Source organism: Oncorhynchus mykiss, chromosome 4 (assembly GCF_057628025.1).
Source record: "Oncorhynchus mykiss isolate SJ-2025 chromosome 4, ASM5762802v1, whole genome shotgun sequence".
Lineage (NCBI taxonomy): Eukaryota > Metazoa > Chordata > Actinopteri > Salmoniformes > Salmonidae > Oncorhynchus > Oncorhynchus mykiss.
In genome coordinates this window covers 21,956,424-21,978,531 of record NC_143025.1, presented here as the reverse complement: position 1 = coordinate 21,978,531, position 22,108 = coordinate 21,956,424, and the positions used below count along the sequence as shown (strand labels likewise).

Genomic DNA, 22,108 nt, shown 5'->3' with positions numbered 1-22,108 from the left:
CTAATTGTTTATGTTCACACTTTTCATCTCCAGATTGTTTTTTTTTTGGGGGGGGGGATTGAAGGAGGAATGCCACTAGTGTTTAGACTGAGATCCCTTCCTTTATTCTCCCTATTATTTGTATCACCTCATCTGTTGTTTGTTGTGGAAGGCTTAACATGGAGGAGTCATGTGAATTGAGCTTGTTTTTCGAAGCCACTTCTGAGGGAATGACTGCTGTCAGGGGGATACAAGTATCTAGGCTATGTGTTGCATGAGCTCCCAGCTTTCACTTAGTGTTGATGTGTTTACAGTATAGTGAAGAGGCGAGGCCACACTCTCCCCTACTTGAATATAACTCAGAAATGACATAATATGAGGGAGTGAAGAGTCAGTCTGATATCAGAAAAGAGAGAGAGGGGGAGTGGAAAATCATAGTGGTGTCTTCAAAGGAGCACAGTGAGGGTGGTGTTAGGAGCAGGGGACAATTAGCATCTGCATTTCTTAGAGAGACTGAGAGCCTTTGCTTTGAGCAGGTCATATGGGTTTGTTTAGTATTTTAAATTCTGTCTGGACGCTTCCTGGCAACATCACTATAGATAGTCTGCAAAAACATACTTTTCACTGCCTTTTCCAATGCAGTAGATATGTTGAAAAGCTTAACACATCAACATTATCTTTCTGAAAGGAAAACTGTTGCAAAACAGACCCCCAAAGACAAATGACAAAATCACTTTCAAGAGATTGTGAAAATCCCCATTCAACCAAATTGTTGTTATGTTTCCTAACTGAGCAAGGATTTAGTTAGTGTAGGGAGAACTTGAAGACAGTCAGTAAAGCTTTTAAGTAGCCTTGTTTGAAAACACAAAGGCAATCTTAGGGGGTCTGATTAAGTAAACAAGATGAGAAATAGTTTTAATGGACACATTTGCTATATTGCTGCAAGTGTAATAACCCCACAATAAAATTAGACTCCAACAAAAAGTAATGAAAATAAAAGAGAGTTTGGCCAAGCAGGAAATTACTGAAAAAAGCCTGGAGGGAGGGGTCGGAAGGGGCGAAGAGAGGGAGTGAGGGAGGGCTGTGGAGATGGAGAGAGGAGAGGGGTTTACAGTTGCTCCACATTTAAGTTGGAACACAAAGCCCCCTTAGTGTTTTAGGACTGTATTATACCATGAACTGCTGCACTGCTGCACTGGGACCCAGGGAACCAGAGGCACATTAAGCCTACATCTACCCCACTTACCTCTCTGTGTCGGGAGGGGCGGGGACTGCCCCCCCCTCTCTCCCTCTCTCTCTCTCTCTCTCTCTCTCACACACACACACATACTTTTTTTTACTATTCTTGTGGGGACCAAACAATTAATTTTCATTCAAAATCATATTTTCCCTAACCCTAACCCTAAACCTAACCCTTAACCTAACCCCTAACTCCTAACCCTAAACCTAACCCTTAACCTAACCCCTAACTCCTAACCTTAACACCTAACCCTAACACCTAACCCTAACTCCTAACCCTAACACCTAACCCTAACACCTAACCCTAACACCTAACCCTAACTCCTAACCCTAACACCTAACCCTAAACCTAACCCTTAACCTAACCCCTAACTCCTAACCCTAACCCTAAACCTAACCCTTAACCTAACCCCTAACTCCTAACCCTAACACCTAACCCTAACACCTAACCCTAACACCTAACCCTAACTCCTAACCCTAACACCTAACCCTAAACCTAACCCTTAACCTAACCCCTAACTCCTAACCCTAACACCTAACCCTAAACCTAACCCTTAACCTAACCCCTAACTCCTAACCCTAACACCTAACCCTAAAATAGCTTTTTTCCTTGTGGGGACCGGCGAAATGTCCCTACTTTCCTTGTTTTGCTATCCTTGTGAGGGCTTCTGGTCCCAACAAGGATAGTAAAACCAAACACACATACACACACACACACAAATACAAATATACACCTACACATACAAATACAAACACACACCTACACGTATTCATAACCGGTGTGTTAGTATTCAAGAATGTCTCTCCCAGCTGGACTGAACAGCACACTCTCTCCCATCTCTCTTTCAGCCCCTTGAGCTTTGAACTCCCTGTTAGTAATTTTTTTGTCAGGAGGCAAGCAACTTGTTCCCTCACGCTCGTCGCCAAATAATTTCCCATCTGCTTCCGATTACCTTTGCCTACAGTTGGTTTGCAGCCAGCCATCCCATCTGAGCCAGTGTCTCTGCTCTGTTCTTTACTCAGACACACTGAGAGAGCGATTAGAGGGGGAATGGAGGGAGGTGGGCAGTGTGGCAGGGAACGGTATCAAATATTGGGTTTGGGCCTCTCAATGACATTGCCAAAATGGCTTAGGAACAAAAGTCACAATGTTACTGTTAGTAAGCTTTTAACTCCTCTGTACACTTCAAAGTGCGATGGTGAAAAGGACATCTTCAGTGTTTTAATGTAATAATAACCAATGTTGCTTTTTCAAAGGCCATTTTTTGATTTCCCAACAATTGCCTGATCTGTGGCTAATGGCCTATTCTCGCTGTGTGTCTGCCTCAATCCTGTAATGGGGCCAGGCCACATTAGGCCCAAAGTGAGTGTGGGTGATTTTCCTCCACAGCCACTGACATAGCACCCACTTCCAACCCTACTCAGCCTAAGCACAGCGTTTTAAAAGATCAATGTCTTCCATTCTGCTTTAACTCATTTCAGACCACTAAAATAGACACAGTGGCCCCCAGGTCGAGACTTGCAAACCCTAGTCGTCAGATTGTCAGCCACAGTTTTCCTGTGACAGGAGGAATGATTGATTAGCTGAAGACGCAGTGGGAGATGGCTGTTTATGAGGCACTGACTACAGACTAGATATATTTGTGTTGTCAGAGGGGAACCATTTGGGTCAGGTGGATCTCATGCCCTCTCTCTCTCCCTCCCCACTCTCCCCTCACACTAACCTGTTTCTCTTCCACAGAGAGGCCACAGTACATTATAGAGTCCGCTGTTGCTGCTGCTGTACTCAAGAGACAGTCTCTCTATCAGAATCTTCTCCTGACCGTGGTTCTACCAGAGAGACAGAAGCAGAGAGGCTGTGTGTCCAGAGCTCTCCAGTACAGTCTCTGGAGCTCTATCCTGCTGCCATGGCCCTTGAGTGCACTGCGTCCCATTGGTGAGCGAGGGGCATCAGAGGGCAGAAGACATGTTGGGACAGAGGCCTGGGGACCGCACTGAAGCTTGCTGTAGTAACCATGGAAATGCTATGGAGGACCTTGGCCTGCATTGTTGTCATCATCGTCATGGTTGCCACCGAGGTCGCAGAAAGTCAGACTGCTGAAAAGTTCACCCAGTCACAAGGTGAGCAGAGATCGGGTCGACTCCATTCTTCTCTTCTGTTTGACATAAATGGACATGTTTAAATGTATAAATGTTGATCCTGAATATACAGTATGATTGCAGTATGTTATTATTACTATCATATTGTATTATTCTCTATCCTGAACTGTGAAAGTGCTTCAACATTTCTAGTCCTGGTGCCTCACTCAAACAGGTAAAGAACCAATTCAATGAGCTGTTCCATACAGTGGGGAGGGTGTCTTCTAACCTGACCCACACACCAGGGCAGAGTGGCCCTGCTAAACTTGAACCCTGCTCTCACAAATCAACTCCAGAGACAGAGAGCCATGCGCCAACCCCCTAACACTAACCCCACCACTCCTCAGCCAGACCAATCCCATTTAGGCTCGGACGTAAATACCCAGAGTGTCCATGGCTTGTCATGCAGAACAAGGCACTGATTGTGTATTTCCTATGCTTAACCTCTGCACCCTGTACATCATGTTTCCAATTGTCTGCCACACTGCTTCCTTAAAAACCACCACAGGCCATGTCACGAACGTTGTTGTAAGAATCGGACCAAGGTGCAGCGTGGGTTGGGTTCATCATCTTTATTTAATGTGAACCAGCAAAAAACAATAAAGAAGAAAGAAACGAACGTGAAGCTATGTAGTAATAACCAGCAACTATACACAAAATAAGATCCCACAACAAACAGGTGGGAAAAGGCTGCCTAAATATGATCCCCAATCAGAGACAACGATAGACAGCTGCCTCTGATTGGGAACTATACCAGGCCGACATAGAAATAATAAAACTAGAATGCCCACCCGAGTCACACCCTGACCTAACCCAAAATAGAGAATAAAGGATCTCTAAGTTCAGGGCGTGACAGGCCCATTAATTTAGGTTCTCTGTTTAAACTGAGCTCTCGAAGGACACTTTTTTTTGTATAATTTTGTTGTTGTTGTATTTTACCCCCTTTTTGTGATATACAATTGTGATCCAATTACGATCTTGTTTCATCACCGTATCTCCCCAAAGGGCTCAGGAGAGGCGAAGGTCGAATCACGTGTCCTCCGAAACATGACCCACCAAACCACGCTTCTTAACACCTGCCAGCTTAACCCGGAAACCAGCTGCACCAATGTGTCAGAGGAAACACCGTTCAACTGACAAGCACTGTCAGCCTGCAGGCGCCTGGCCCGCCACAAGTAGTCGCTAGAGTGCAATGAGCCAAGTAAAGCCCCCCCCCCCGGCCAAACCCTTCCCTAACCCGGACGACACTAGGCCAATTGTGTGCCGCCCTATGGGACACCCGATCACGGACGGTTGTGACACAGCCCGGGATCGAACCCGGGTCTGTAGTGACGCCTTAGACCGCTGCACCACTCGGGAGGCCAGAAGGACACTTTTCTAACACAAAAATGAAACCAGCTTCATTGATGATTGACGGTAATATTTTTTTATTAGTTAGCATTTATCACAAGTATTCACTGGAAAATGCAACAAGTAGGTCATAGCTCAATTTGTTAATGGTTTGAAATTCAATTGCAGTACGTCTGGCCTTATACATTACAGCACCACTGTTAGATTCCTCCACGCTAGTCATGTCTCCCAAAATGGATATTGACTCCTGGCCAAGTGTAAGTTGTTATCTCACAGAATGGTAACCCCTTTAAGTCATTCTAGATTAAAACCTTCAACAAAAACAGAATTAGAAAATTGGAAATTTGCTGAGGGCATGAAATCTGCCTATATTTGCTGCTGCAATTCTAGACAAGCTGCAGAGTATATTTGGCTAGTGTCTTTGTGTTTATTTAAAAGAAAGAGAGGACAAATATGCAGACATGGCGTAGTTGGAGAATTGTTTTATTTTACAAATAATATTCTATCCCTTTTCCCTTGAAATAAGTGAATAATGAGGTAAGCCATTGTGGTAGTGGCATTAAGTCATTTAGTTCAGGGTTATTAAACCATTTCATGAAATGTATACAGTACCAGTAAAAAGTTTGGACACACCTACTCATTCAAGGGTTTTTCTTTATTTTTACTATTTTCTACATTGTAGAATAATAGTGAAGACATCAAAACTATGAAATAAAACATATGGAATCATGTAGTAACCCAAAAAGTGTTAAACACATCAAAATATATTTTAGATTTTAGATTCTTCAATGTAGCCACCCTTTGCCTTGATGACAGCTTTGCACACTCTTGGCATTCTCTCAACCAGCTTCACCTGGAATGCTTTTCCAACAGTCTTGAATGAGTTCCCACATATGCTTAGCACTTGTTGGCTGCTTTTCCTTCACTCTGCGGTCCAACCCAAACCATCTCAGTTGGGTTGAGGTCGGGTGATTGTGGAGGCCAGGTCATCTGATGCAGCACTCCATCACTCTCCTTGGTAAAATGGCCCTTACACAGATTGGAGGTGTGGTGGGTCATTGTCCTGTTGAAAAACAAATGATAGTCTCACTAAGCGCAAACCAGATGTGATGGCGTATCGCTGCAGAATGCTGTGATAGACATTCTGGTTAAGTGTGCCTTGAATTCTAAATAAATCACAGATAGTGTCACCAGCAAAGCACCCCCACACCATCACACCTCTGCCTCCATGCTTCACGGTGGGAACCACACATGTGGAGATCATCCGTTCACCTACTCTGCGTCTCACAAAGACAAAGCGGTTGGAACCAAAAATCTCAAATTTGGACTCATCAGACCAAAGAACAGATTTCCACTGGTCTAATGTCCATTGCTCGTGTTTCTTGGCCCAGGCAAGTCTCTTCTTTTTATTGGTGTCTTTGAGTCGTGGTTTCTTTGCAGCATTTCGACCATGAAGGTCGGATTCATGCAGTGTTCTCTGAACAGTTGATGTTGAGATGTGTCTGTTACTTGAACTCTGAGAGGCATTTATTTGGTCTACAATCTGAGGTGCTGTTAACTCTAATGAACTTATCTTCTGCAGCAGAGGTAACACTGGGTCTTCCTTTCCTGTGGCGGTCCTCATGAGAGCCAGTTTCATCATAGCGCTTAATGCTTTTTGCGACTGCACTTGAAGAAACTTTCAAAGTTCTTCAAATTTTCCGTATTGACTGACTTTCATGTCTTAAAGTAATGATGGGCTGTCATTTCTCTTTGCTTATTTGAGCTGTTCTTGCCATAACATGGACTTGGTCTTTTACCAAATAGGGCTATCTTCTGTATACCACCTCTACCTTGTCACCACACAACTAATTGGCTCAAATGCATTAAAAAGGAAAGATATTCCATAAATTAACTTTTTACAAGGCACACCTGTTAATTGAAATGCATTTCAGGTGACTACCTCATGAAGCTGGTTGAGAGAATGCCAAGAATGTGCAAACTGTCATCAAGGCAAAGGGTGGCTAACTTTGAAGAATCTGAAATATGAAATATATTTGATTTGTTTAACACTTTTTTGGTTACTCATGGCTTGGTTTTTGCTCTGACATGCACTGTCAACTGTGGGACCTAATATAGACAGGTTTGTGCCTTTCCAAATTGTGTCCAATCAATTTAATTTACCACAGGTGGACTCCAATCAAGTTGTAGAAACTTCTCATGGATGATCAATGGAAACAGGATGCACCTGAGCTCAATTTTGAGTCTCATAGCAAAAGGTGTTAATACAGTGCCTTGCGAAAGTATTCGGCCCCCTTGAACTTTGCGACCTTTTGCCACATTTCAGGCTTCAAACATAAAGATATAAAACTGTATTTTTTTGTGGAGAATCAACAACAAGTGGGACACAATCATGAAGTGGAACGACATTTATTGGATTTTCAAACTTTTTTAACAAATCAAAAACTGAAAAATTGGGCGTGCAAAATTATTCAGCCCCCTTAAGTTAATACTTTGTAGCGCCACCTTTTGCTACGATTACAGCTGTAAGTCGCTTGGGGTATGTCTCTATCAGTTTTGCACATCGAGAGACTGACATTTTTTCCCATTCCTCCTTGCAAAACAGCTCAAGCTCAGTGAGGTTGGATGGAGAGCATTTGTGAACATCAGTTTTCAGTTCTTTCCACAGATTCTCGATTGGATTCAGGTCTGGACTTTGACTTGGCCATTCTAACACCTGGATATGTTTATTTTTGAACCATTCCATTGTAGATTTTGCTTTATGTTTTGGATCATTGTCTTGTTGGAAGACAAATCTCCGTCCCAGTCTCAGGTCTTTTGCAGACTCCATCAGGTTTTCTTCCAGAATGGTCCTGTATTTGGCTCCATCCATCTCCCCATCAATTTTAACCATCTTCCCTGTCCCTGCTGAAGAAAAGCAGGCCCAAACCATGATGCTGCCACCACCATGTTTGACAGTGGGTATGGTGTGTTCAGCTGTGTTGCTTTTACGCCAAACATAACGTTTTGCATTGTTGCCAAAAAGTTCAATTTTGGTTTCATCTGACCAGAGCACCTTCTTCCACATGTTTGGTGTGTCTCCCAGGTGGCTTGTGGCAAACTTTAAATGACACTTTTTATGTATATCTTTAAGAAATGGCTTTCTTCTTGCCACTCTTCCATAAAGGCCAGATTTGTGCAATATACAACTGATTGTTGTCCTATGGACAGAGTCTCCCACCTCAGCTGTAGATCTCTGCAGTTCATCCAGAGTGATCATGGGCCTCTTGGCTGCATCTCTGATCAGTCTTCTCCTTGTATGAGCTGAAAGTTTAGAGGGACGGCCAGGTCTTGGTAGATTTGCAGTGGTCTGATACCTTCCATTTCAATATTATCGCTTGCACAGTGCTCCTTGGGATGTTTAAAGCTTGGGAAATCTTTTTGTATCCAAATCCGGCTTTAAACTTCTTCACAACAGTATCTCGGACCTGCCTGGTGTGTTCCTTGTTCTTCCTGATGCTCTCTGCGCTTTTAACGGACCTCTGAGACAATCACAGTGCAGGTGCATTTATACGGAGACTTGATTACACACAGGTGGATTGTATTTATCATCATTAGTCATTTAGGTCAACATTGGATCATTCAGAGATCCTCACTGAACTTCTGGAGAGAGTTTGCTGCACTGAAAGTAAAGGGGCTGAATAATTTTGCACGACCAATTTTTCAGTTTTTGATTTGTTAAAAAAGTTTGAAATATCCAATAAATGTTGTTCCACTTCATGATTGTGTCCCACTTGTTGATTCTTCACAAAAAAATACAGTTTTATATCTTTATGTTTGAAGCCTGAAATGTGGCAAAAGGTCGCAAAGTTCAAGGGGGCCGAATACTTTCGCAAGGCACTGTACTTATGTAAATAAGGTATTTTCCTTTCTTATTTTTAATACATTTGCTAAAATGTCTAAAAACCTGTTTTCATTTTGTCATTATGGGGTATTGTGTGTAGATTAGAGGTCGACCGATTATGATTTTTCAACGCCGATACCGATACCAATTATTGGAGGACCAAAAAAGCCGATACCTATTAATCAGCCAATTATATATATATATATATATATATATATATATATATATATATATATATATATATATTTGTAATAATGACAATTACAACAATACTGACTGAACAATGAACTCTTTTATTTTAACTTAATAAAATCTATTTAGCCTCAAATAAATAATGAAACATGTTCAGTTTGGTTTAACTAATGCAACAACACAGTGTTGGAGAAAAAAGTAAAAGTGCAATATGTGCCATGTAAAAAAGCTAACGTTTAAGTTCCTTGCTCAGAACATATGAAAGCTGGTGGTTCAATATTCCCAGTTCTTCAATATTCCCAGTTAAGAAGATTTAGGTTGTAGTTATTATGTGAATTATGATGTGTCGACTATTTCTCTCTATACCATTTGTTTTTCATATACCTTTGACTATTGGATGTTCTTATAGGCACTTTTGCCAGCCTAATCTCAGGAGTTGGTAGGCTTGAAGTCATCAACAGCGCTGTGTTTCTAGAATTGCTAAGAGCTTCTGGCAAAATGCAGTAAAGTGCTGTTTGAATGAATGCTTATGAGCCTGTTGCTGCCTACCACCGCTCAGCCAGACTGTTCTATCAAATATCAAATCATAGACTTAAATATAATATAATAAACACAGAAATACGAGCCTTTGGTCATAAATATGGTCTAATCCGGAAACTATCATTTCGAAAACAAAACGTTTATTATTTCAGTGAAATACGGAACTGTTCCGTATATTTCCGAACGGGTGGCAACCCTAAGTCTAAATATTGCTGTTACATTGCACAACCTTCAATGTTATGTCATAATTATGTAAAACGCAAGAGAACGCAAGAGAAATGACACAATTCCTTTAGTTAATATTGCCTGCTAACATGAATTTCTTTTAACTAAATATTCACGTTTAAAAAATTATACTTCTGTGTATTGATTTTAAGAAAGGTATTGATGTTTATGGTTAGGGACATTTGTGAAACGAGTGTGCTTTTTTCGCGAATGTGCTTTTGTTAATAAATCTTCTTAGGGATAGCCCCCTTTTTTTCAATTTTCACCTAAAATGACATACCCAAATCCAACTGCCTGTAGCTCAGGCCCTGAAGCTAGGATATGCATATTGCATAACTTGAAGTATGAGCAAACTACATATCATTTAGTGTGAAGTCATCCAGGTACATTTGGGCAAATCGTGAAGGAGACATTTACATTCATATTACATTTTTCTGCAAGAATATCGTCAAATCTGTATACTTGGACTTTGATTGAGCTTTTCCAGTATTAGTAGCCATATTATAAGTTCAACATTTGCAAACAACCAGTTTTCATAACTTCATAACTCTCCATTTTCTTATAATTTTTGTCCAAAACTAAAAGGCTGGCTGTCGCACAAGGTTAGCAGCTACATTTTCCCGACAGACACAGGGTTTCTGGATACTCCCGTAAAGCACAGCTCATTGCCTATCTAGCTAGCTTTATTTGACCCCGATTGGTGCTTATTTGACAAAATTACAGTCGATCAAGTGAAGACCACCCGCGTCATCGTCGTGCCATGAAGGCGTCGCTCTCTGACCAAATTTGGTGTCCTATAGGATATACTGCACCCCAAATGTTATAGTGAAGTCTGGTTACGTTCTAGGATCTCTGAGGAATACATACAAATATGATTTGATTGGTTGAAACAACATTTAGGGTTAGATTTTCAGATTCCTTTCTTTGCAAATTGAACGAGTGGAAATACAAAATCGATCGTGCATGCTATATGGACCTTTTTAGGCTATGAAAAAGGATTTGATCTAACAAAACGACACTTCATGTTATCTCTGGGACCCTTTGGATGATAAATCAGAGCAAGATTTCAGAATGTATGTACACATTTCACCTTCAGAGGTGAAAAAAGTGTTTTATTGTTAGGAGCTCTCCTCAAACAATAGCATGGCATTTTTTCACAGTAATAGCTACTGTAAATTGGGACAGTGCAGTTATATTAAGAAAAATGTAAGCTTTCAGCCGATATAAAACTCTTGTATGTACCGACATGCGCCCAATAAGGCCCATTACTGATTGTTATGAAAACCTTTTATCGGCTCTAATTAATCGGCTATGCTGATTAATCGGTCGACCGCTAGTGTAGATTGATGAGGAAAACATGTCATTTAATGCCTTTTAGAATAAGGCTGTGATGTAACAAAATGTGGAAAAAGTCAAGGGATCTGAATACGTTCCTAATGCACTGTATATGTGTACAACTTTTCCCTCAGAGTGAAGATCCGCACCACAGTCTTATAACTCAGACAGTCAACTGTCCCAGGTCGAGATGTGACAGACAGACAGACAGACAGACAGACAGACAGACAGACAGACAGACAGACAGACAGACAGACGGGCCGACAGACAGACAGGCCGACGGATACAGACTGGCAGAAATACTGACAGACAAGGAGACATGGAGGGAGACAGAGATGGTGACAGACAGGGAAGACAGAGCTGAGAGCAGAGTTATGAGCATTGAGTAGAGGAACTGTTGACAGGGCCCTATGGTGACTGAGGCTGAGATTGACTCTTTCAGCCAGGCATGGATGACAGACTGGAGAGAGAGACCAGAGAGCCTCTCACCACTCTGCCCAATCTAGAGACAGCTGCAGCACATCTGGTGCAGAGAGAGAGAGAGAAAAAGAGAAGTAGCCTCTCTGGGAACGTTACAGTAAAAAGGGCCACTGTTCTCGTTTCCTTTTCTATTTTTAAAGAGGCTAATTAAAGGTTCCTTTCTTCTAAAAGCTCAAATAAACCAAATCCTGGGTAGTGCGTATGGCAGTTTATTTGATAAAAGGTGAGCACTCTTTTATGGGCCTCTCTGTTTTACCGGTTGTGTTTATTGGTAAGTAATGATAGTTTCTTCCTCCTGGGGATTAGATAATATATCAAAAATAATCTGAAGAATGGTTCTGTGGTGTCATAGAGCTGGGAGCAGCTTTCCATCAGGTTTATGCCCAATGTTGTCTTGTGATAACATGAGCACTGTGTGATGACCTATAGATGGCTGGGCCTCTGAACCAGTAGGGGGCCTGGGAGAGGATCAGACGCCATGCGACCCTTCAGACCAGACTAAGACTTACTGTACTCTTATACTGTACAGACACATTTGCTCCCCTCATTTCCATTGTACCAACCATATTTCCCTTTTGAAGTACCCTGCACATGTGGGCACAGTTCATTGGGAGAGGACCGACAGCCATATGGCAGCCTTATGAAAACAGTGGTGGAGCCAAGTCAGCCCACTAGCTGCCTCACACTCATTAATTAGACAGGCTTATCAGGTGGCTGTGTCTGGACAGATTACTGCTGCGCTGCAGAGAGAGAGCCACAGAGCAAAGCAGGCAGGCAGGCAATCAGGGCACGCGGAGCAGCTGTACAGCTGTGGATACACGTAGGGGTGGAGGGGGTGATGGAGGAGGCGAGATTGGGGGTACAGTAGACTTTTGAAACAATCTATTTTATCTGAATGCTGACCAGTCCACTCCAGCCCTCTATGAGGCTTTCCTATGTAATTACCATGAAAATACTACTTTTTATTTGGGGAAATTTGTGTATGTTGTCTAAAATGGTGTAGGGGAGTTATTCAAAGCTCCTATAACTGGCCGTTGCAGAATGTGCTGAAGGATGTGAAATGGGTCTAGGGGTTGGAGGGGTCTGGGGAGCTGTAATGGTGCTTGCTGTTTGTTTATGCTGGCCTGGCCATGTATACAGAGAGGCCGGGCATAGACTTAAGGTACAGACACTAATCCCTGCCTGTTTACTCTCAGTGGGGAGGGCTGTTTCTCCACAAAACAAGGCTAAAGGCCTTGATGAAAACTGGGCTCATTTCTGTTTACCTTTCCCCTGTTAGTGCAGTGTTTGGAGCGTCGTGTTTGGACAATAAATCTCCGGGCGCAAAGCCGGAGACAGGAAGTATACGATTTCAGGGTTGCCATGGAGACATCCTTTGGCCTTGGGAGGGATAGCGTAGACTGAGAAGTCCTCAAGAATCTCACTAATCACGACTGACTCTGGCCTGTCCTCGAGAGCTTTAAGCCTTGATGATAATGCACATACTGTATATTTTACCAAAGTTTAATTGAAATGTCAAATTTGACATTTGTGCTCTGTCGCTCTCTCTCTCTCTCTCTCTCTCTCTCTCTCCTCTCTCTGTCTCTGTCCAGCTACGTTCCTGTCCAGCCTGGGCCAGTATGAAATTGTCATCCCGGTTCGTGTGGGGCCGCAGGGCGAGACCCTGGACACAGAGGATGGCGGTGCAGACAGCCCCAACCACCACCGGCGGAGCCACCGCAGTGCTGAGGACCAGCAACAGGACCTGTCCCAGCTGTACTACCAACTCTCCACCACCAAAACTAACTTCTTCCTCAACTTGACCCTGCAGGGGGGCCTGCTGTCCCACCAGTTCCGTGTGGAGTACTGGAGGAGGGGCCGTCTGGCCTGGAGCCACCCTTATGCCCCCCAGTGTCTCTATGTAGGCCACCTGCATGGTCAGCCCCACTCCAGCATGGTGGCTCTCAGCAACTGTAACGGCCTGGTAAGAACCTGACCCATCTAGTACTGCTAGCACCACTGGCCTGTTGTCCTATAGTCTCTTGTCTTGTTGTCCTGATTTCCTGTTGTCTTGTTGCCCTGTTGTGCTGTTGTCCTTGGCCTCAGGGGACCCAGGGCTAATGGAGCTCCAGAGGATTCCGCTGAGTGTAACATTATGATTCTGTGTACTAGGTTAGCTCTGACCCTGGACTAGACCAGGGCATCTGTCTGGCCACATGCTATTCTAGGCCTGGAACAGTAATGCACCTGCGTAAACAAGGTATTCCCAAAGCCCATTCTTATCACCAGACTTCCCCTGCTGGTCACAACTCAGAACATCACTAAGGCATGTTCACAGCTGTACGTCTCGACCATTCAGTAGCCAGCTAGCACCACCGCCCACGGCAGACCTTTTTGATTTAATGAAATCAGTCAAATAATACAATTCCAATATGCCTTTTGACAGATAAAAGCATTCTCCTTGTCCATTGATTCTTGTGATGTCTTTACAGCTAATAACTAATTGGGCCCATAATAACAGGGGTAAATACAACCAAGGATTTAATCTGCTCACAAAGTGTTAATAAACCCCACACATAATTACTTGTGGTCAGACTAGCGTAACTTAATTCAGCAGGGAATCCGCTGTGTGTCCACGAGAGCATCACTAAACACATTACAGGATTAGGTGCACTCTGAAAGTGCGCCGCTATTGTAGAGACTCAGTGTGACCCTCGGAGGCTGCAGCCAAAAGATCTAATCAGGGGAAGTGTTACAGCGTCTCCCCATCTCCTCTCTGTGGAAAGACTCATGAATCCCCACTCAGATAGGATCACTCTCCCTATGTATCTGACCTACAGAACAGTTTAGGAGCGAGGTGAGAGCCTGTGTTTGTTTAGGCCCAGGCTGATGAGAGACTGATATGATTATCATCCAGGCCAGGGATAGTTACAGTATGTACTATATCAAATCAAGTAAAAATGTATTTGTCACATGCGCCAGATACAACGGATGTAGACCTAACTGTGAAATGCATGCTTAAGAGACCTTCCCAGCAACGCAGAGTTAAAAATTATAATACAAATAAAAATAAAAATAGCAACACAAGAGGAATAAAATAAAATACACAAGAATAGAGCTATATACAGGGAGTACCAGTACCAGATCAATGTGGAGCTATATACAGGGAGTACCAGTACCAGATCAATGTGGAGCTATATACAGGGAGTACCTGTACCATATCAATGTGGAGCTATAAACAGGAAGTACCAGTACCAGATCAATGTGGAGCTATATACAGGGAGTACCAGATCAATATGCAGAGGAACCAGGTGTTTGAGGTAGATATGTACATGAAGGCAGGGTATAGTGACTAGGCATCAGGATAGATAATAATAAGGTATTTGAGGTAGATATGTACATGAAGGCAGGGTATAGTGACTAGGCATCAGGATAGATAATAATAAGGTATTTGAGGTAGATATGTACATGAAGGCAGGGTATAGTGACTAGGCATCAGGATAAATCATAATAAGAGTAAAATAACGAACAGAGTAGCAACAGAAAGTAATGAGTGTAAAAGTGTGTGTGTGTGCGTGTATGTGTTGTGTTGGTATGCATGTGTGTGTTATGTGTGTGTGCGTATGTGCTGTATGTGAATGTGTGTGGGTTTAGTGTGCGTGTCAGTGTAGTGTATCCACTGAGGGGAGATGAGGTGTCACAGGGCTGGCTGTAGACAGTGCTACTGTAAATGGCCTGACAGACAGCAGAGATAGGGACTTCCGTGCATGTCAGTTCTTGTCCCGTCACCACCAACCTTCAGAGGGCCCCTGGCTTTTCCAGCAGGGGGTGATCGTGGCGGGCGGTGAAGAGTACCTCGTCGAGCCTCTGACCCCGGCCGAAAACCTCACTAGGGCGGAGAGGGGGAAGGGCCGCCCCCATGTGGTTTACAAGAGGTCATCTCTTCGCCACCAGTACATGGACCAGTCCTGTGGTGTCATCGGTAGGTAGAGCTGTCTGGGTACTGGGCACAACAGGACCTTTTAAACTTCCAACTTACGATTGTATTAGCATAGTTTATGATACTCTGTACAGCAGTCTCAGTTTACAGGGAATAATAACCTCATTTTAATACATTCACCTTAATATTACTCTTACCATCAGTCAAAATGTTGTGGAGTGGCTCTTATCAGGTAGTGTACCCTTTCCTCTATCAGTACCATCAGCCCCTATCTCTGTCTGTGTGACTGTGTCTCAGATGAGAAGCCAGGTAAAGGCATGGCCTGGTGGCAGAGGACTCTGAAGACTCCTCCCAACCCCATCAGCCGAGGCCAGCTGCCCCTGAAGAGGTCTGTGAGCAGAGAGCGCTACGTAGAAACACTGGTGGTGGCCGACAAGATGATGGTGGGGTACCACGGCCGCCGGGACATCGAGCAGTACATCCTGGCTGTCATGAATATTGTAAGTTTCACATCGAGTCAGATCACTACAACTTGCAGGGTGGAAAAATCAGATTTTTTTTTTGAAAAAGCCCCATAATCTCCTATTGTCCTACTTTATTGTGACTGTGTTGAGGATTGAGTCTAGGATTGTTGTTACTGTGTTGAATGGTTCTCCTGTCTTCACCTGCAGATAGTGTAGCTGAGGTCATGACATCTGCAGTAGTAGTTCTTTTACAGGATATCACTTCACACCCTGTCGCTCAGATGGCTACACACACACTCATGTCTGGAATGCCTTTAATGAATGGTTGGCCTTATTTTACTGTTCTGCATCCATCTTGTCACAAAAGCCCATTCAGAGGAAACTACAGAAGCACATTGTAAAGTAACCCAAATTACACGAGTTGTGTCAATAATGACAAGTGTCTTTCCCTTGGGTTGTAAGTGGTAGTGATGAATGATGTGTCAGCTCTTTTTAAGACTGGTCTTTTCTTGTTTCCCTGGAGGTCAGGTTGCCAAACTGTTCCAGGATTCTAGCCTGGGGAACGCAGTGAACATCGTGGTGACCCGCCTCATCCTGCTCATAGAGGACCAGGTATTCTTTTCTAGAACCATTCTGGAAAAATCTCTGCCTTTCAATGGACTCAGTGGAGTCTGCATCCATCCACCTTGCCTCTGCTCTGCTCCGCATCCCAGTCCAGTCCAGCTTGGTTTCCCGGGCCAGCATCTATGAGCTCCTTGTTTGTGTCAAATTCTTGGCTTAAGTGTCTTTCCTCCCCTGCTCTCGGTGGAAATTTGTAAGCGGAGCCGTTTGTGGCAGTGGAGAGAGAGCGACCTGCCAAGCAGCCCAGCCATGACTGCATTTGTTGTTGCTGGTGACCTCTCGGGTCGTTGATATGACGCACATTAGTGCTCTAGAAAAAGGGTCTCTAGAAAAAGTGCAGGCAGGCAGGGCAGGCAGGCAGGGCAGGCAGGCAGACAGACAGGCAGACAGACAGGCAGACAGACAGGCAGGCAGGCAGGCAGGCAGGCAGACAGGCAGGCACGCCTCACTGTGGCCCAATGTCTTATCCACCTACTGCCTGGGGATTGACATGAAGGTCATGTCAGTGCTTGGTCCCGGTCCTGTCCACAAGGCCAGTCAGCCAGGCCCCGTGCTGCTAACGGCATGCGGTCAGACTGAGTGCCAGGACAGGGTTACACTTTCTGACGTAATGTGGACCTAATAAGCCTTCCTACGGAGGATTCAAATGGTATCTGAGGGAGACTAGTGGTTTTGCGGTGAAGACACCGTGGCAGTCTAATAACAACCTGTATGATTCATACTAGACAGCTGAAAATAATCCCCTGTAATTTGCCCCGGGCATATGCCATCTGACAAAGAAAGAAATGAATAAATAAATGTTATGATCATTAGCAGTAGTATTAGTATTATTCTTGCTGTTCGGTCTGTTGAGGTTGGGGTAAGACCAAAAGTAGTCTCGCTGAGAAGAGTGGAGCGGGTCTGTCATTTCCAGCTGAAAGCTGCCCCTGGAAAACAAAATAGACTAGCCAGCCCACTGAGCCCAGAGATGAAGGATTGTGGGATGAGACAATTACTAGTTATGTCACCACCATGGGCATTCCTGTGTTACGAGCCTTACCCAGCTGTGGCCAGGAGAGCATTCCCTCACCTCTGCCAAGGCGGCTAATGGCAGCGAGAGAGCAAAGCAGAGGGAGCTCCTGTCCTCATCAGCTCAGTCCAATAGTCCCGTGGCAGAGGGCTGGGCTGCTTAATACTAGGCTCATTGCACAGCTATGGTTGAACTGGTCAATTCTGTTCATGTAGTGAAAATGTATTATTGTTCCACATGGGGAATGTCTGTCTCATTACTCCTTCAGGCCTGTAAATTATTGTCAGGTCGTTGCAGATAGTAAAAGTGGCACATCTATGAAAACCTGAAGGTGATTATACAGTCATTTGATTATTTCACTGTACACTTCCAGATTAGGTTGGTTTCAGTTTGCATTCCCTCTCTGTCTCTGTCAGCCGACTCTAGAGATCAACCACCATGCAGGGAAGTCCCTGGACAGCTTCTGTAAGTGGCAGAAATCCATCCAGAACCGGAATGGCAACGGGAATGCCATCCCAGACAACGGCATCGCTCACCACGACACTGCCGTGCTCATCACCAGGTCAGCACTCCCAGCACCGGAACATTCTTAGTGATTCAGTGTGATAAGCATGCACAACTCAGACTTTCACATAAGTCATTCATTGACCTCAATGGGAGACTTGCTCAAGAATTCGAGATAAGTGCACAGATCTTAAGACCGAAAACAGCTCTTAGTACCAAAGGGCACAAGCTAGCATTGTCAATACACATAATTAAACCCTCTCTAGCCTAATTCCTTAACGATCCACTATTGAGTCTATTGGAAAAGATAATATATTGTGCTCAATTTATTATTCTTTGGATTAGGGTTTTAGTAAGAACTGACTCCATATCCTGCCCTCTGAGTTCACTGGCTCTTTCTCTTGCCCCATGGCCTCTCATTTTTGCCAAGTGTGCGTTTGTGTCTGGTCCTGTCTGGAGTGACGAAACTTAGGCTGTTCTGCTCAACTGAGCATCTGGAGGGAGAACGCTGTGGAGCGGGAGGGAGAACGCTGTGGAGAGGGAGGGAGAACGCTGTGGAGAGGGAGAGAGAACGCTGTGGAGAGGGAGGGAGAACGCTGTGGAAGAGGGAGGGAGAAAGAACGAAAGAGGTAGTGAGAGAAAGAGAGAGAGAGAGAGAGAGAGAGAGAGAGAAGGAATCAGAGTACAGCTGCCTTGAATCTGACAGCCCTGAGCCGGGCCAAGGAAGCAAAGTATAGTTTCAGAAATAGAGAGGCGCTCTATTTAGGGGGAAAACAGCAACAGCAGTAACACAATACTGTAGAGAGATACAACAGAGCACCATTCACTGAAAAACGCTGCTCTGCCCATGCATGGGCCCCTGTTCCTACCCGCTTGTATTCTTTTCTTGGAGTGTCTTGGGATGTTAGATCTGTGAAAATAGGTTATTTATATGAAAACTTTTATCAAATAGGGATTGAAAATGTCCAGAGGACACTGCAGTAACCATCCTTTTATTTCCTGCCATTGTTCAGACCGTATCAGTCACTTATCAAGTCTGTTGTGTGTCCATAACTGCCTCTGAGAGAGAGAGGAGAAAGAGAGGGAGGGAGAGACAAAGAGAGAGGAGAGAGAGGAGAGAAAGAGTGGATGTCTGTGTGCATGCGCACGCGCGTGTGTGTGTGTGTGTGTGAGAGAGAGTCTGTGTGTGTGATTACGTGTGTGAATGCTTTTTGCTCAATGTACTGTATGTTTAAGTATCAGTACCTGTCAGGGTGTGGAAGCACCGACTGCCAGACTATTCATTTGAGTAAATGGCCTGGTTTATTTTCCTTGCTGTTCCCAGGTACGACATCTGCATCTACAAGAACAAGCCATGTGGAACCCTAGGTAGGACATCTGGTCAAACCTGCCCACGCCCAGCCCAGGAGAGGGCTAACCCTGGTTACACACACTGCACACAGGTCGCTTGTTGGGAAGCACTGGGCTTCAGTGTCAGACTATATATAATCTAGAGCAGCCAGGGGAGGGGATGTGACTCAGAAAACTGCCCTCATTTTCACTTCTCACTCCCTCACTATTAAGTACTTAACTACCACATCTCTGCTGCAGCTGACTGACCAGCATGACTGACTAGCACAGTCTTAAGGCGTCCGCATGCTTCCCAGCCAAAACAGTTTGGTAGAGTTTGTGCATATATTATAACGAGATTTAGTGACGTTTTTGTTCGTTTTTGACTTAGATTCGTTTTTTTTTTGGTTGTGCAGGCACATAAATTTTTTTCTGGAGGCATGCCAGAGTTTTCAGCCGAAGTCTACGCCCCCGTCAGTGATTCGTCAATAAAGTCTTTGTTGTCATGCAACGAGAGACGACTCGTTTTCATGCATATTTTTTAAATGGAAAAATACTGCACTGAACATCTTAGTTAGATGTAAAATTGCGCAGCTAAGATCATTTCGGCAAACACGTCAAATTTAATGACAGATTTCTTGAGTTATCTTAGATTAATTTTAGACTTTTTTAACAGACAAACAATACTATTGCTGTTTTTTTCTCGTTTTTCAAGCGATCTTTTAAAGGAGTATGCGAGCGCACTCGTTCTGTTTGGCTAGTCGAGTTCCGCTAGCCGCCAGCCAAACTAAAGCATGCGGATGCCTTTAGAGTGACATGTAGATGCAGAATTTTAGGTTTTGGTTAAGTTTATATAAATATATAAAGTAACTGCCAAAATAAAGGAAACACTTGAGTAACTGAGGGATACAAAGTAGATTGAAAGCAGGTGCTTCCACCCAAGTGTAGTTCCTGAGTTAATTAAGCAATTAACATCCCATCATGCTTAGGGTCAAGTATAAACATGTCCAGTTGCCCATTATTTTCACTACCATGGCTACAAGAAGAGATTTCAGTGACTTTGAAAGAGGGTTCTCAAAGGGGGTTTAAAGTGTGTGTGTCAGTCACCAGATCTCAACCCAATTGAACACTTATGGGAGATTCTGGAGCGGCGCCTGAGACAGCGTTTTCCACCATCATCAACGAAACACCAAGAATGGTGTCGCATCCCTCCAATAGAGTTCCAGACACTCGTAGAATGCCAAGGCACATTGAAGTTGTTCTGGTGGCACAATGCCCTATTACACTACATTACCTATTACCTATTACCTATTACACTCCATGATTGTATCTGGACACCTGCTCTTTGAACATTTCATTCCAAAATCCTGGGCATTAATATGGAGTTGGTCCCCCCTTTGCTGCTATACCAGCCTCCACTCTTCTGGGAAGGCTTTCCACTAGATGTTGGAACATTACTGCGGGGACTTGCTTCCATTCAGCCACGAGAATTAGTTAGGTCGGGCACTGATGCTGGGCGATTAGGCCTGGCTCGCAGTCGGTGTTCCAATTCATCCCAAAGTTGTTCAATGGGGTTGAGGTCAGGGCTCTGTGCAGGCCAGTCAAGTTCTTCCACACCGATCTCGAGGTCGGGTAGCGTGATTCATCAATCCAGAGATCGCGTTTCCACTGCTCCAGATTCCAATGGCGGTGAGCTTTACACCACTCCAGCCGACGCTTGGCATTGTGCATGGTGATGGCTTAGGCTTTTGTGTGGCTGCTCGGCCATGGAGATCCATTTCATGAAGCTCCCGACGAACAGTTCTTGTGCTGACGTTGTTTCCAGAGGCAGTTTGGAACTCGGTAGTGAGTGTTGCAACCGAGGACAAACTATTTTTAAGCATTATTCGCTTCAGCACTTGGCGGTTCCGTTCTGTGAGCTTGTGTGGCTTACCACTTCGCCACTTCACAATAACAGCACTTACAGTTGACTGGGGCAGCTCTAAGGCCATTCTACTGTCAATGTTTGTCTATGGAGATCGCATGGCGGTGTGCTCGATGTTATACACCTGCCAACAACGGGTGTGGCTGAAATAGCCAAATCCACTCATTTGAAGGGGGGTCCACATGCTTTTGTATATATAGTGTAAGACACTTTATGTTGTTTCTTTTATTTTGTCAGTTACCTGTGTATGTTATGTGTTAGCATGTAACTGTATGTATTTTGACATTTGCATAATCTCTGTATGTATGAATGTGAATGGACATGTATGGATATGTTAGTGACAGTATTGTGTGTCTCTCTGTTCCAGGTCTAGCACCAGTGGGAGGGATGTGTGAGCCAGAGAGGAGCTGCAGCATCAACGAGGACATTGGCCTGGCCACAGCCTTCACCATCGCCCATGAAATAGGACACACGTAAGGAGCTTGCCCACATCACCTATATTACCCTTTTACTGACCACGGGACCTGACCAGGAAAATCATCAGAGCCCCAGTTCTAGCCTTCGTTGCAGTCATCATAAACACACCTTTGACACACACACCCTTTGGCGTTAGGCTCTGTTTCTTCTTCATGGACCTGCGCTGTTTCAACAGACCACTCTTTCACTGGTGTTACCTGTGACCCCACACAGGAGACCCTGCCCCTGTACCTGGCTTCTGGTCCTGCCTTTCTTCCCTTACACCCCCATGCCCCCTGCCCTTACCCAAGCACCCCTGGGCTGGACTGACCTGAGCTAAACTTATCCAAAGCCCAACCTACTAGCGAGATTGCTGTTAGATTAGAGCCGTACCAGAGGGAGAAGTTACGTAACTACCTCCATGAGTAATTTCCATCAATTGAGAACGTGTTAATAACTTTATATTTTCTTTCAGTCATGTGCTATTTATAACAAGTGGAACAAGTTACGAGTGTGGCCG

At 44.2% G+C, this 22,108-nt stretch overlaps 1 protein-coding gene across 2 annotated transcripts in view; it reads left to right on the top strand.

Annotated features, from left to right (window-relative positions):
• Nucleotides 1-22,108, top strand: part of LOC110521508 (A disintegrin and metalloproteinase with thrombospondin motifs 6) — a 67,382-nt gene that overhangs the window by 2,131 nt on the left and 43,143 nt on the right. Inside the window, exons 2-9 of one of the 2 annotated variants that reach the window (XM_036968614.2) lie at nucleotides 2,960-3,339; nucleotides 12,955-13,325; nucleotides 15,164-15,323; nucleotides 15,579-15,781; nucleotides 16,274-16,357; nucleotides 17,792-17,937; nucleotides 19,204-19,247; nucleotides 21,500-21,605. In XM_036968614.2, coding sequence (XP_036824509.2) covers nucleotides 3,234-3,339; nucleotides 12,955-13,325; nucleotides 15,164-15,323; nucleotides 15,579-15,781; nucleotides 16,274-16,357; nucleotides 17,792-17,937; nucleotides 19,204-19,247; nucleotides 21,500-21,605 — 1,220 coding nt within the window. In that variant the 5' untranslated portion in view covers nucleotides 2,960-3,233. Of the gene's footprint in view, nucleotides 1-2,959; nucleotides 3,340-12,954; nucleotides 13,326-15,163; nucleotides 15,324-15,578; nucleotides 15,782-16,268; nucleotides 16,358-17,791; nucleotides 17,938-19,203; nucleotides 19,248-21,499; nucleotides 21,606-22,108 lie in introns of both variants that reach the window. The other variant, XM_090231475.1, reaches the window with a different exon arrangement.